At 36.3% G+C, this 16,577-nt stretch overlaps 1 protein-coding gene and 1 non-coding gene across 6 annotated transcripts in view; both read left to right on the top strand.

The window, feature by feature from the left end:
* LOC138709434 (CD9 antigen-like) overlaps positions 1–15,312 on the top strand; it is a 32,474-nt gene extending 17,162 nt beyond the window's left edge. For all 5 annotated transcript variants that reach the window (XM_069840197.1, XM_069840193.1, XM_069840196.1 and 2 more), the window contains 2 exons: positions 720–932; positions 4,656–15,312. In XM_069840197.1, the coding sequence (XP_069696298.1) occupies positions 720–932; positions 4,656–4,802 (360 nt within the window). In that variant the 3' untranslated portion in view covers positions 4,803–15,312. The remainder of the gene's footprint in view (positions 1–719; positions 933–4,655) is intronic.
* Positions 9,076–9,152, top strand: TRNAC-GCA (transfer RNA cysteine (anticodon GCA)). The gene has a single exon. It is a non-coding gene; the product is annotated as a tRNA-Cys (tRNA).
* Positions 15,313–16,577: the final 1,265 nt, after the last annotated feature.

The following is a 16,577-nucleotide window of genomic DNA, read 5'->3' as shown; positions in this document are numbered from 1 at the left end:
GTCTGTATTGTTATGGCGATGGGGGAGTGGAGCGATGCCGTCCATCCATCCAGTGGCGGAAGGGACTAGTTGATACATTCGGTAGCACAAAATAAAATAACAAAGTATCTCTCTTCGTACTGTGTAGTTCCGTCACTGAGCTTGTCTTTCAAGAAACTGAGTTCCAGTAGCCTGTACAATAACAAGGTTTTGAAAGGAATCCTGAAAATTTACAGTCCTCCTATAATCTCCACCCTCATTTGAAGGGACTTGGTTTTATTGCTACTGAGACAAGATAAACCTTACCAGGTATAATACCAATACTTTTCAGGTTAATGGCACCAGTAAGTTCAATGGCTAAAATATTATATTGCTGTTACAGTACATTGCTGAAAATTACATCGAAAATATTCCACAAAATAGCGTATAATGCGGGACTTGAGCGCAACAAACGGGGTATTTTATAAAGGCGTTGTATATGAAATGTGTAGGGACCGGACAAAAAAAGCGTATTACACGGGATAGTGTAATAAGCGGACGCGTCTTATCGAGGTTTTACTGTATTACCTATAAGCTAATGGTATGTATGGAACATATGAAATAGTTAAAGAAGGAACTGCAATTTGGACGAATCATTTATTGGTTTGTAAATATTTTACTTGTTTTTCCTTGAAAGTCAGACATCAGAAGTTCACAAAATAGTTACAAAGATAGGATGATGCAAATTTACTTCTTTTTAGTTGCAGTGCTGTGGAGCCAATGGACCAAAGGACTGGGCCGGCAGCAGGTATAACATGAGAGATAGAGGTGCTTTCGACCTGGCAGTAACATCACTTATACAAGTTTACAAGATTCCACCAAGCTGTTGTCGTGTGGGTGTGAATGAAGAAGTATGCAAGGCTGCCTTAAATGTTGGCATTGGTGCACAGATTTTAAATGTGATATACTCAGATGTAAGTATTTTTTATTCGTTCAATTTAGAGTGAATAATTAGATTAGTCGAATTGTTCTTATTCAAATAAAAATGTAAGATAAAAATGTTGTTGTTGTTTTCTAATGCCAGGGGTTTACAATAAAGTCATTTAACCTCTTGCACACCAATATTTTTCAAAGATATTATCAAGGTCAACCACTGAAGAACAGATTTTGAGGTGTTCCGAATCCATTTCTTGGTTTGAGTTGCACAATGGGCAGTTAGGGGACTGATATATTCCAATTCTATGCAGGTGTTTGCAGATAAAAATGTATAGGTGCACTTTTGTTTTTCACAGTTCACTTCCAGTACCTAAATTAATTTTGTACTTAGCTTGGCAATACAATATTTTCTCGTATTGTTTACTAAGTTCTTTGCCAAAGAGGAGAGTCATTGACTATGTGTGCTGGAAGTTCAAAATTCAAGTCCAGATTCTGATCATTCTGATTAAATTTGTTTCGTACTTTTTAAAAATAAATGATAGACAAATAATAAATGTTGTTGTTGTTTTCTAATGCCAGGCATTTGACAATAAAGTCATTTGACCTCTTGCACTCCAATATTTTTCAAAGATATTGTCATGGTTAGCCACTGACGCACAGATTTTGAGATGTTCTGAATCCATTTCTTGATTTGAGTTGCACAATGGACAGTTAGGAGACTGATATATTCCAATTCTATGCAGATGTTTGGCCAAACAATCATGGCCTGTTGCCAATCTAAATGCAGCTACAGACGATTTGCGTGGTAAATCGGGAATCAACTGTGGATTGTGATGCAGAGTTCCATTTTTTCCCTTGGGATTATGTTATCAAATTTTGTTTGTTGAAGTCTAAGTATGTAGATTTAATCAATCTTTTCACAGAGTAATACGTAGATTTAGTAACAGGTCTGTAAGTAGCAGTGCTTCCCTTCTTTGCTAAAGCATCCACATTCTCGTTTCCCAAGATTCCACAATGGGATGGTATCGATTGGAATACAATTCTTTTATTGAGCGTTATTAGTTGAGAGAGCATTTTATTTATTTCTGCTATTTGAGATGAAGGTGTGTGTCTAGAGACTGTTGATAGAATAGCTGCTTTGGAGTCTGACAATATAACTGCATTTTTTAATTTATTGATGTGGCATAGAAGATTCCTCAGACTTTCACTTATTGCAGTGATTTCTCCACCAAAACTTGTTGTTCCATATCCAAGAGATCTATAAAGTGAGAAGAGATAGCACGTAACACCTGCACCTGCACCTTGTTCCCTGGAGATCAAGGATCCATCGGCATATAAATGAAGCCAATTTTGTGGAGGGTGCCTAATATTAATTGTCTCTAAAGACAATTGTTTCATTATTTCAGTGTTTACTTCTGATTTCAGTATTTCTTGTGTTAAATATAGATTATACTCTATATTTAATAGTGTTAAAGTGTTTGGTTTAATTTGTAAGTTTTCTTTTAAATTCGGGACGTTGATTTTCTGTTTTAATTCTTGAACCATGGATATGAAACTTTTTTGAGTTTTTAATCTATGGAGAGGACGGTTTGAATGCTAATTGTTTCCTGGTAATCTGATAAGTTTTTCATATTGAATCAGTGCTTTTTCTTACCTTACTATTTTTTAAATTCAGAGAAGACTTAATAAAGTTTGGATGTGCACTTGCTGAGCACTAAATCTCACTGGCCTCTTCTCAACTGAACTTTGCTTAATTTGATATCCGTTTTATTTGTGCATTGCATTTCATCGAGAATTGCTAGTACATATAAACACCCGTGGACCTCGATTTAGAATCAACATGTTTGCGTTCTTCTCCATCTGAAATCTCCACAATATCATATCAATTATTTTGAAATATACATTATAATCATAGGAATTATTTGTTTATTTATTTCTTATAAATTTATGGTTTTCAGAACCATTTTCCCTTGCCATTTAGGTTACCGTATTTATGCTTTCTTGAATAGAAGAGGAACCTTAGAAAAAATGTAACTTCTTTCTTGTACCATAAAAATAAAAGTAAATATAGTAATATAAAAATAATATAATAATAATAATAATAATAATAATAATAATAATAACAATAATACGGTATCAAAACATACGAAAACTCACATGCAACATAGTAAATATGGATCTGCGAAATTCACTTTTCTTGTCATCATCTTCCACATCTTCGTCTGAAGAAGAACTATTAGACAAACTTGTAGGTGGTACAATTCTGGAATTATGATTGTCTGCTGAACTCATGATCTTCATAAATATTGTCCTGTCCCTCATATTCTACATCTGATAGTTATTGACAGACACTTAGCTATAGCACATCTTTATAGGCTTCATTCATGCACTATGTTGGATATTGAACTGATAATGAAGCAAATCTAGCATACAAATATATGTTGCAAGTATTATTACTTACAAATGGCTTCTAAAGAACCCGGAGGTTCATTGTTGCCCTCACATAAGCCCGTCTTTGGTCTCTATCTGGAGCAAGATTAATCCAGTCCCTAGCATCATATCCCATCTCCCTCAAATTAATTTTAATATTATCCTCCCATCTACGTCTCGATGGTGATAATGAGGGAAAACCCCGGAAAAAACTTCAACCAGGTAACTTGCCCCAACCGGGATTCGAACCCAGGCCACCAGGTTTCGTGGCCAGATGCGCTAACCGTTACTCCACAGGTGTGGACTGGGTGATAATACTTACAGTAGTAATCATTTGTAACACCCTTCAGCGAGAGAATTAAAGTTTATTTTTTCAAGATATGTACAGTATTAATATTTATTAAAAGTCATAGAATATGGAGGTAGTAGGGTAAATTTAACTTAAAAAAAAATAATAATTTTAACAAAGGGTGCCAGTAAAAAATGGGAATGAACACAGGAATGAAAGTTAAGGAAAAAATTCAGAAGGAAGAAAATTCACTAGCTTCCCTCCTTCATTTCGAACATTGATTGTAACCTATGAAATTAAAATAAAGGTGCAAAGTTGTTGTTGTTGTTGTTGTTGTTGTTGTGGTGGTGGTGGTGGTGGTGGTGGTGGTGGTGGTGGTGGTGGTGGTGGTGGTTGTTGTTGTTGTTTTCTAATGCCAGGCGTTTGACAATAAAGTCATTTGACCTCTTGCACTCCAATATTTTTCAAAGATATTATCATGGTCAGCCACGGAAGCACAGATTTTGATCCGAATCCAAAGGTGCAAAGTTGTACTGCTACAATTGTGTATTCCTAGACAGGAATAGTAATTACCCAATAGGGGGAAAGGAACTGGCCACCCTACCTCATCATTTCTTGGCTTAGTGATGATGATGATGATGATGATGATGATGATGATGATGATGATGATGATATGATGATGATGATGATGATGATGATGGTCGTGGATTTCACATAAGAAATAATTTTATAATAGTAGTGTATGTGGACTGTTACTTAATTTGTTAGTTATGTAAAAGAAACAAGAATATTTTTAATGATTGAAAGAACTGGTTAATGAATATAAGTTTAGTGTATGATACATCCATTTTTCAAGACTAACATGGCATAAGGACCTAATTAGAGTATCCTTTCTGAAGTAACAGGCATTTGCATGTATGTAATTAATAGTTTATTCCACTGCACATTGTCAACACCTAAAACTATACTACAACTCAACCATGGTAAAAATATCATGTCTGTTAACTTATATCATATCTTTCATTCATTTTTTTTCTTTCAGGGTTGCATTGATAAAGTGATAGAAGCTCTGAAGAACCACATGAACATTCTCCTTGGAATTGGTATTGGTATTGGTGTGATAGAATGTTTGGGCCTTGTCTTCTCCTTGATTCGTTGCTGTGGCATTCGTAACATGGATAAAGCCTGATGTGATTTCTTCATCTGTAAGACAACTATGTTATACTTTGCTGCAAACATCCTGCATATGGTGAGAGCCAATAGTGAGTGCTATGGCATAGCCTTATCATTGTTTCCTGCAGGAGAAAGAAAAAGGGAGAGAGAGAAGTCAGTTTCCCTGTCATGTTGTATGAGAACATCTCTAACGATGTACTAAAACTTGCAGTTAATAAATAATTCGAACACCTGGGATATTGTAAAAGTTGATATAAGAGATAACAATTCTACATATTGCATATTTCTCAAAGTCGTCAAAGTTGACGGAAGAATTGGAGCAGTCCTCGACCCAAATTGGTTTGCTTGTGAGCATATTTGGGATACTCATTTCATATTGGAGTGGTTAAATGGCAAGTTGTAGCCGATTTAAGTGAACATCATATTTTAACGTTTTGGTGGCTACTTCATCCACACACAACCCCCAGAATGTCTGGAGGACCACACCTGCTGTTGGTCGACGGGTCCATTGGACCTAGCTGGGAGATCTTGTTGATCACCAGCTTTCCCTCCTTAAGCCACTGGAGGACGATTTTAGTGCCATAGCAGGTCAGCACTAGGAACAGAAAAGTAGAAAGAGGAGGAAGGAAAGTGAAATGAACCCCTAGGCCTCGAATGCTCTAATGCCGTCGGGGTCGAAGAAAGTAAGAGTTCAGTCAGAGGCCTGGATAGGAAAGGGTAAAGAGGGAATTAGGTATTGAATAGAGGAAAATTATACCAAATTCAGTCATTAACTCATCAAGCTGACCAGTGCTGATTGATGAGTAGCCCCTCCCTTTAGTTCGGCTCGTAAAATTATGCTTACTAACAGCTGCACCATGGGAAGGTAGGGATGGGACGTTGGGTATTTGTCCAGGTTGGTTCCTTAAAGCCTTGAATGGGAAGGATTAATGGCTCTCCCCCCTGTATCCGACAGATACTCTTTTGCAGCCAAAATCTCAGGAATCTTCTATGCCACATCAATAAATTTAAAAATGCAGTTATATTGTCAGACTCCAAAGCAGCTATTCTATCAATAGTCTCTAAACATACACCTTCATCTCAAACAGCAGAAATAACTAAAATGCTCTCTCTTTATAATCTTAAACTTTTTCGTTTATGGTGTATATATTTAATTTTTTACGGATATCCTCATTTCTTATCAGATTCCTTCTTGTACATCCCTTTACTCTGCGAAGAAATCTCATCTCTGCAGCCTGTAATTTACTTTTATCTCGTTCTTTAATTATCCATGATTCGCTTCCATATGTCAACACATGTTGTTGTTGTTTTCTAATGCCAGGCATTTGACAATAAAGTCATTTGACCTCTTGCACTCCAATATTTTTCAAAGATATTATCTTGACTAGCCACTGAAGCACAGATTTTGAGGTGTTCCGAATCCATTTCTTGGTTTGAGTTGCACAAGGGGCAGTTAGGGGACTGATATATTCCAATTCTATGCAGGCGTTTGGCCAAACAATCATGGCCTGTTGCCAATCTAAATGCAGCTACACACGATTTTCGTGGTAAATCGGGAATTAACTGTGGATTTTGATGCAGAGAGTTCCATTTTTTCCCTTGGGATTGAGTTATCAAATTTTGTTTGTTGAAGTCTAAGTATGTAGATTTAATAAATCTCTTCACAGAGTAATACGTAGATTTAGTAACAGGTCTGTAAGTAGCAGTGCTGCCCTTCTTTGCTAAAGCATCCGCATTCTCGTTTCCCAGGATTCCACAATGGGATGGTATCCATTGGAATACAATTCTTTTATTGAGTGATATTAATTGATATTAATTAATTAGTTACATGTCAACACATGTACTGCCATAGTTTTATAGAACTTTAGTTTTGTTTCTTTTATAGTTTTATTTTTTAGTGTTCTATTTATTGTTCCGCATATCTACTAGAATTTGCTTATTTTGTTGTCAATATCTCTATCTACATCATAAGTTATATTACAACCTAAATAATCAAAATGAGATACTTGTTCTATGGGCTTATTATTTTTGTACGAATTGAAAATTTACCACTGTGGGCCATTACTTTAGTTTTATGAGTTGATATGCTCAAATTATAGTTTTCTTTTCCTAGTAGGTGTAGTTAGTGAATGGCATATTGCAATTTTTCTTCACTGTCTTGTATTAATGTTACTTCATCGGCAAACATTAGAACATTTAAAAATGTATCTTTATTAATCTTTATACCTGGATTCACCTCCATTTTCCATTCTTTGATTAAGTCATCTAAATATACGACCACAGCGCGGGGTTGGGCACCTTTTGGTGGCTAAGTTCTGTCGAGGACCCAGTGTCTCAGGATATATTGAGTTCCCCTGCACAGGGATACATGCAAAGACTTCAATGGTCTCCAGGGCAGCGTGGGAGACATTGTCGACCATCTTGGTCTGGGGAGCGGACGGAGCACCCATCCTCCAGGAGGCAAATGTGGAGGCCCTCTCCGGGGTAACATGGAGAAAGACCTCGATAAAAGAGTGGGGTTAAAACACATGCGAACATTTCTGGAGGTTCTAAGGAGGCAGCCCCTCCACCAGAATACTCAATGTGGTGTTGGTAGCTCTACTTGGGGAATTCAAATTACTCGTAATCTTCACATTAATCAGCCGGATGGATATACTTGCTCAAGAACATGATTCAAAATCCGTGACATCAGCTTGTAATGGACACTGTTTTGACTACTGTAGCAATAATGATACTTGTCTATGAGTAAACAAGAAGGTTCTTGTTGTCGAAAACTGACTTCTCTCTCTCTCTCTCTCTGTGTTGTATGTAGCAAAAATGTTGATAATTCTATTTTTTTCGCGAATATTTGGAAATTCATTTTCTTTGCCCCCTGTAAATATGGCATTTTAGAATACAATATTTATGCTGGAAAGCCAGTTTTTCTCCTTAACAGCAGGAGGCATGACTACTCATGACTAGGCAATGCTGTGTGCTCTGATTTGCTGTTGTCATATACAGGAGTTCAGTCATCTGTAGTTAGTTCGTATACAAACACAGCTAAAATCATATACCTAATAATTTGAGAAAAATTCGTTCCGGCACCGGGAATCGAGCCCCAGACCTCTCAGCTCTGCGCGCTAAGTGCTGTTTTCAACTGAGCTATTTTCTCAAATTATTAGATATATACAGGGTGATTCACGAGGAAAGGTAAAAAATTTAGGATGTGAATTCTAAAGTCATTCTGAGTCAAAAAGTTCATATGAATATTGGTCCGTTTTCGAACAGTTATGGAGATATGGCTCTTTGATTTCACAAAAATGTGTGAGATTCCATTTTACTAACTCGCATTTAGAGACAGATAACGGACAAATTTAAAGTTTATATTTACGTATGCATACATACCTAATATTCTAGACGTCAGGGTCGATGTTTTCGCACATTTTCAGAGGTACCTCCTTCTGCTTCAATGCACTGTTGCGCTCGGGCGTGAATCGCGTTCATCGCTCGGGAGAGTTGCACATGGCTATTCTTATGCAGCATCCAAAATACGGTTGAATAGTGCCTCTCTCGTTTCCCCATTCCTTTGCTATATCAAGTCTTTCATCCAACCCCATAGACAGTAAATACTCTTTGATATGGTACCCTTCTGTTCAGAAAGCTTCTTTCATATTCAGCGACGACACACAAGGAACTTCCATCGCACAAACCATAAACATACACAATATCGACGTATTCTGCAGTCGAAAATTTATAAGGCATCTTGAAAAACACAACTTAACACTTCCGATAACTGTACCTGTATAACTACTGTACTGTAGGTAGCTGACTGAACTGCTGAGAACCGATAAGTGATAGCGTATGTTGTGACATCTGTAATGCTCCACCACCCGGTTTGTTTCTCTTCTCTTATCTACATCGCTCACAATGCAGATTCCAATGTTACGTCATTCATCGGTGACCTTGTCTTACGTCAGCAGCATATGGTAATGTTTGATTCACATTGGGGCAAGACGTTTTACCAAAAAAATGCATCTAGCTCTGCCATCGTTCGAAAACAGACCTATGTTCATATGAACTTTTTCACTCAAAATGGCCTAGATATCGTATCCTAAATTTTTTACCTTTCCTCGTGAATCACCCTGTATAGGTATATATCAATGTTAACAGTATTCAAAAACTGTTGTTAAAATATGGCCATAAAGTCATTTAAATATGCGTTCCTGCATATATGACTTATATGTCTAAAATGCAGGTAGTAGGCCATTGATGGTACAATGAGGAGAGTTCGGCCGGCACCATGGATCATGTCCCGGCATAGCTCAGTTGGAAAGAGCGCTCAGCACGCAGAGCTGAGAGGTCCCGGGTTCAATTCCCGGTGCCGGAACGAATTTTTTTCTAATTATTAGATATATATATGTTGACTACTAACAAAAAATAGTAGTCATGATTATTCAATGAGGATGGCGAGATCTCATATATATGAATATAAGTATACAGCTAAGATCAGTCTAACAAACGATTCTGATGTCAGTAGCTCATATTGACAGCCCAGTTCAAAAGGGAAACAACTAAAATTTAAAATTTTGAGAAACCTGCATTTTAAAGTTTTATGTTGCTGTGAAAAATCAAAGGATCATTGGAATTGCTCCAAATTATGTTAATGATGTTTTATATACACTATAAGTTTGAAATTAGAGTGTGTTAATTGGATTTTTGACAGCAATATGAAGCTTTAAAAGTCAGTTTTCTCTGAACTCCAAATTTTGAGTTGTTTTCTTTTTGAACTGCTCCGTCAATATGTCAGACACATAGTTTTTCTAGGAGAGTTCATTGTCTTCTCTTTATTCCAAGAGTGCAAAAGAATATTCCGCGAACAGTTGGCTTTATTTAGTTAACATCTGTTGCTATTGACACAAGAGAAAAACTCGTGGAACTGTGCAGGAGTTTGCAGTTGGTATTGTTAGAACTACAAATATTACATGTTGCTACTACTCAACAGGCAGATAAATCTTGCCTTGTTCTCTTGAACTTACGTTATGGAATGCATGTGCTGAATGCTATGTAGTTATGTAGGCAGTTGAGTCGTAATAGCTTGTTTCAAAGTTAAAACACGTGTAAATTGTGTATATAGTACGAGAAAATTTTAAATTAATATCACTGTTATTACTTCATCACTGTACATTGTAAGATCAGGAGAGCAGTAAAGAAAAATGTCTAAGGCTAGCAGCATACTGCATCAGACATTTGTATCGACCAACAACAGACAGTCACGAACAAAACTGCGATGTTACCTGAAGTTTCATCCGCTTGAAATTTGCTCATTGCTCGCTCAGTCATCTGCTATGCTGTATGTCTAATGTGGGTTATATTCAAAGATATCATTTTATTCTTACATTCTACTTACGAGCATATTCCAATTGAATTTAAAATGGATGCAGACGCAGATAGACTTGTTTGTGTGCCTACAGGGTAACTGCTTTTTTCTTTTTATTAAATCAATCAATCAATTTAGGGCATTTCAAAACCTAAGAGGTTTTCAGCCTCATTCACGATATATCGCCATTCGTCTCTGTTCTCTGCATCTTCTTGTCGTCCTCCCACTGTAGAAAGATTATCATATACTTGGTCCTGTCAACAGAGATGAGGTCTACCAAGAGGTCTCGTACATCTTGGAGAATAGTCGAAAGCTTTTCGTAGAAGAGAGTCTTCATCATGCCATAGAACGGTCCAAGCCAACATAGTTTTCGACTTTTTATTAAGGCTATTATGTCCGGATCTTTATAAATATCCCTTAGTTCCCAGTTGTTCAAAATTCTCCATGTGTTATTTTCTTGAATAGGACCAAAAATCTTCCTCAAGATTTTGTTCTCAAAAGTAAAAAGGGATTTTGTTGTTGTTGTTGTTGTTTTTTTTTTTTTAATATCCAAGTTTCGCAGCAATATAGGAGAGTTGGTAGGGTTATTGTTTTATAGCATCTTAATTTTGATAATCTAGAAAGGAGTTTGGAACTAAGCAATTTATGAAGGGAGTAGTAACACTTATTTGCCGTAACGAGTCCATGTTCAATTTCTTTCCCAAATAAGCCTGTTTCATTAATTATACTTCCTAAGTATTTAAATTCAGTAACTTTTTGAAACTCCCAATCATCTATTATAAGTGAACCCTCTATTTTTTTTAGGTACGTGATATATTCATGTATTTAGTTTTGTCAGAATTAATTTTTAACCCTGTTATTCTTGTTTCTTCTACTAGGAGTCTAAAAAGTTTCTTGATATCATCTTCTGTTTGTCCTAGAAGGACAATATCATCAGCATATGCTAATAAATTAATTTTATCATTGCCCAATGAAATTCCAATATTTTCATTCCTAAGTTTCTGTATTGCCTTTTCTAAGACAAAATTAAAAAGTATGGGTGACAAACGATCACCCTGTCTTACTCCAGATTGAACTTTTTTTTATTACATATCGAAAAATACAGTGTTAAGAAGGTCCTAGTAGACACACTATGGGGAGACATTTTAAAAGAAATTAATGCATTTATAAAACTAAGTACATTAATATTTGGTTCAGAGGATGAATCAGACAACTTCTATTTGTGTAATTTTGTTCTCCTACGCACATAATATAACACATCATTGCTGCAATTTTATCGTCGGTTGTCATCATGTCACAATAAAATTGAGAATAGCAATGCATTGGAAAGCCAGCTACATACATTGTGGAGAAATTCTATTCGAGACCATCCGAGACAATCCTAGAAAGACCAAAACAGTCTTGTCCAGTATCGGACAGTCCGAGATAAAATTGTCCCATCCAAGACAATGTCCGATGCAGTATGCTGCAGGTCTAAGCGAAATCTATTGTAAAGGGTATCATGTAATTTCATTGAAACTGTCGTAAATTTTTATTCTTAATGTGAGATTCAGAAATGCTACGTGCAGACTATATGCATGGAAAGGCACTAGAATCAGTAATGCAAATGATGCAGTCTGTGATATTACGACTTGACAGTTTTTTAATACAAAGCACAAATTTTCAATCATCCACTTCTCTTTATTTAAGGGTTTTTTTATTTCTTACATTTTAAGCTATACTCTCTTTCTATCATACAACAAGTTGAATAACAGGAAATATATGAAGACAATGTCTTGGCAAAAGTGAAAAACTTTGTAAATCCTCAGAATGTTCTCAGGACTTACGAGGTTTCACACTCTTGCCAATTATACGATATTATTTATTGAAACATCTCGACTTAAAATGGATGATATTTATGAATTAAGAATGAAATAAGTGATGTATTTCTCTAGTTATAATGTAACATAATTTTATTAATAGATGTCTGCACAAGAAAGTTTTGTGTTGCAGAAGGACCAATTAGATTCGTGGTTTTCCTTTTGTAGGTTACATATTAAATCAGTGGTTCCCAACTGGTGTGTCGCGAAATTTTGGATTTGAAAAATAAGTTTTATGCCACTCAGAAAGTTTCTTTACAACGCATTTTTTATTTGCAACGAAGTCTTTGATATGGTATATTTTATTTTGAGACAGACTTTACCAATGAAACGTGAACACCTGCAACAATGCTGAGTTCAGTTTTCAACCATAAGGCCACGTATAGAGAAACTCTGTGCAACCCACCAAGCGCAGACTTCATATTAATTTAAATAGGTGACTTTTCAAAAACGATAATCTTTTATCGGTCATCCATCATAGATAGGTTGGGATTTTTGACACATACCTTTGTTTTTTTTTCTAATGCCACTCAAGTTGCTGCTTGTTTTTTTTAGAATGTTCGATTGCGTGTTAACATCGACCTATCTACAATACTACATGGAAGTTGTTATCAATGCCTTTTTTCTGGCGGAACGTGCTGGAACGGCGTTCCAGCACCATTTTGTTGCATTTTTCATCATGGAACCGAAATATGTGTGAATAACTATGTTTTTAATATAATTTTTCTTTGAATTCCACTTAGACCTTGACAGTCTTAGTTGGACAAAAAGGAGTTTAAAAACGACAAAATTCCCGTGCAGTGAACAGTAATCATTTCCCCTTCCGGCATAAAATATTCTACACAGAGTTCCACCATCTTTTTCTCCAGAAGGAATGTACTATTTATTATTATATTATTATTATTATTATTATTATTATTATTATTATTATTACTTACTTACAAATGGCTTTTAAGGAACCCGAAGGTTCATTGCCGCCCTCACATAAGCCCGCCATCGGTCCCTGTCCTGTGCAAGATTAATCCAGTCTCTATCATCATATCCCACCTCCCTCAAATCCATTTTAATATTATCCTCCCATCTGCGTCTCGGCCTCCCCAAAGGTCTTTTTCCCTCCGGCCTCCCAACTAACACTCTATATGCATTTCTGGATTCGCCCATACGTGCTGTATGCCCTGCCCATCGCAAACGTCTGGATTTAATGTTCCTAATTATGTCAGGTGAAGAATACAATGCGTGCAGTTCTGTGCTGTGTAACTTTCTCCATTCTCCTGTAACTTCATCCCTTTTAGCCCCAAATATTTTCCTAAGCACCTTATTCTCAAACACCCTTAACCTATGTTCCTCTCTCAGAGTGAGAGTCCAAGTTTCACAACCATACAGAACAACCGGTAATATAACTGTTTTATAAATTCTAACTTTCAGATTTTTTGATAGCAGACTAGATGATAAAAGCTTCTCAACCGAATAATAACACGCATTTCCCATATTTGTTCTGCGTTTAATTTCCTCCCGAGTGTCATTTATATTTGTTACTGTTGCTCCAAGATATTTGAATTTTTCCGCCCCTTCGAAGGATAAATCTCCAATTTTTATATTTCCATTTCGTACAATATTCTCATCACGAGACATAATCATATACTTTGTCTTTTCGGGATTTACTTCCAAACCGATCGCTTTACTTGCTTCAAGTAAAATTTCCGTGTTTTCCCTAATCGTTTGTGGATTTTCTCCTAACATATTCACGTCATCCGCATAGACAAGAAGCTGATGTAACCCGTTCAATTCCAAACCCTGCCTGTTATCTTGAACATTCCTAATGGCATGTTCTAAAGCGAAGTTAAAAGTAAAGGTGATAGTGCATCTCCCTGCTTTAGTCCGCAGTGAATTGGAAAAGCATCAGATAGAAACTGACCTATACGGACTCTGCTGTAAGTTTCACTTAGACTATTAATAAAATCAAATAAGTGTGTCGCGATATCGTGGGTGTTCAGTAAAGTGTGTCGTCAGTCAAAAAAGGTTGGGAACCACTGTATTAAATAATCATAGTGTAGAACATTGTATGTCGGTACAAAATCATTTCATTATGCAGCAGCAGATTTATATATAATATACAAAAAAATGCATGACTCTCATTCCCTTATATTTTATTGTTCAAAATATCTTAATCATATAAATTCAATAGAAAAGTATAAATTGTTATTGAATTTAATAATTCTTCCAATCATGATATTTGTTCATCCATTCATAGGGTTCTGCCCAAGGGCAGGTCTTTCATTGCAAACCCAGCATTCTTCAGTCTTTCTTATTTTCTGTTTTTCTCTCATTCTCCCACATATGATCCATACGCATTATCTTAATGTCGTCTGTCATCTGATATCTTCTTCTGCCCCAAACTTTTCTCCCATTCACCATTCCTTCCAGTGCATCCCTCCTTCAGTAGGCAATTTTTTCTCAGCCAGTAACTCAACCAATTCCTTTTTCTCTTTCTGATCAGTTTCAGCATCATTCTTTCTTCAACCACTCTCTCCAACACAGCTTCATTTTTTATTCTGTCTGAACATTTCACATGCTCCATTTTTCTCTATATCCACATTTCAAATGCTTCTAGTCGCTTTTCTTCACTTTGCCGCCATGTCTATGTTTCTACCTCAACAGTGCCATACTCCACACAAAGCACGTAACCAGTATCTTCCTTAGTTCTTTCTCTAGAAGTCCACAGAAGATGCTTTTTTCTATTAAAAGCTTCCTTTACCATTGCTATCCTTTTGACTTCCTGGCAGCAGCTCATGTCACTGCTTATAGTACACACTAAGTATTAGAAGCTGTTCACTTGCTCTACTGCCATTTAGAATTCGCACATTTACATTTTTTATTTTTCTTCCGATAACCATATTCTTCATCCTGTTTGCATTTATCTTCATCCAATACTGCTCACAGCTGTCATAATTGTGATACATGGGTGTAAAAGCTAAGATCAGTTACCCTTGGAAAGAATGAAAGCTTGCAGAAATTTATTTTAGGAATATGTTTGAAGCTAATGAATGATACCAGTAATGGTTTAACAGTTGAAGTGAAATAATTATACAAAGATGAACTTCAAATTTTCCAATAAGAATGAATTGTATTGTGGCAGCATAATTTGGGAAGGCAAATATTCATATACTCACATACAAGATGGCATCTGTGATTGTTGATTTGGATATCTAACTGTAACACCAAAGTGAACTGAAATGTTTGAGACCTGAGATGCAATAACTTACATTTAAAAGAGAGAATTGTATTACTTATTTGTTGAATAAACTGTACACACCAAAGATCCTATCCTTCATTCCAAAATTCCGGGATTTGTTGGCAGAGCTGAACTCAGTTTCTTAGCTAGTCCACTATTTAGTGTGATGGGTGTTGCCATCAGGAACTGAATCACTTATATTCATAATAAGGATGGCAAACATTCCCTACTCTCAAGCAGACAGCCTCTCTAAGCCAGCCAAGAATATAGTTCACCTTGAGATAGAATGGCGGGATGATGAGGCATAAGATGAGGTGGGATGAGGCCTAATTCAGAGTCTCGAACAGTAGGGGCTTGCCGTTTCTCAAATTGCTCCCGTTACTCTATTTCAGGTTGCCAGAGACCAAGTTCAGCTCCGTCAGCTAATTTTCGTCCTACTCAAAAGGTTAATGTTGGCGGCAACTCTTTGATACTCAAGCTACAATGCACTCGTTATATTCTTCCACGAATAATTCACCTAATCATTTGTAAACATTCTTGGGCGATAATATAGCTCAAAGCGTTTTTGTTATACTTTCCGTGCTAATCACTATTGTTGATATAAGACCTGGCATTGGTATATCAATTCGCAGAAGAGTGATGGGCATAAACAACTGTCTGCTCGTGGTGAGAATTATTCACAATAGACACAAAAATCACATAGCGACAAAATCACTATTATCTATCAGCGATTTTTCTGGAGCTGTGACGGAAAACTACTGTCATACCTCATCTCTACAGTCGCAATGAGTGCTTAAGTCTTACAGCTGGTGTTTAAACAAACAGTGATGACAATAAAGCCCAGAGAGATACCTATATGCCCGATCCTGTATCTTTCATAAATGATAATGCGCTAAACTGAAGAAAAGGTCTGGAAGCTTTCAGCTGTGCCATTCTGATCACAATGAAGTAAAGTACATAATGTTGTCAACATAATATAACGCAATTAGGGAGTAGTCATTGATTCTCCAGAAGAACTGCACTCAGGAGTTCCATCTCCCTTTCGCTGTATCAATTACCAACATAACGAATTACTAAGGAAATACTGTAGTTCCTTTGCCTAATATTGCGTTCTGGGCTTCTTGAGTGTTGGGGGGAAGACTGCAACAGGACATTAAAACAATATACAGATAAGTGTCAAACGATTTTTATGTTGAAAGTATTTGTGGCTACTATCTAAAAACCACGTGTTTATCACTATATTATAATAATAGTCTTTATTAAACAAATTTAAACAGCTTTCAGCCATTTTTAATTCATTCTGGAGGTCTGGCTCAGGACTTCGTACAATGAGAGTGACTATGG

The sequence above is a fragment of the Periplaneta americana genome, chromosome 11, assembly GCF_040183065.1.
Source record: "Periplaneta americana isolate PAMFEO1 chromosome 11, P.americana_PAMFEO1_priV1, whole genome shotgun sequence".
Classification (NCBI taxonomy): Eukaryota; Metazoa; Arthropoda; class Insecta; order Blattodea; family Blattidae; genus Periplaneta; species Periplaneta americana.
The sequence above is the reverse complement of the archived record's forward strand: the minus strand, read 5'-3'. Positions and strand labels throughout refer to the sequence as shown.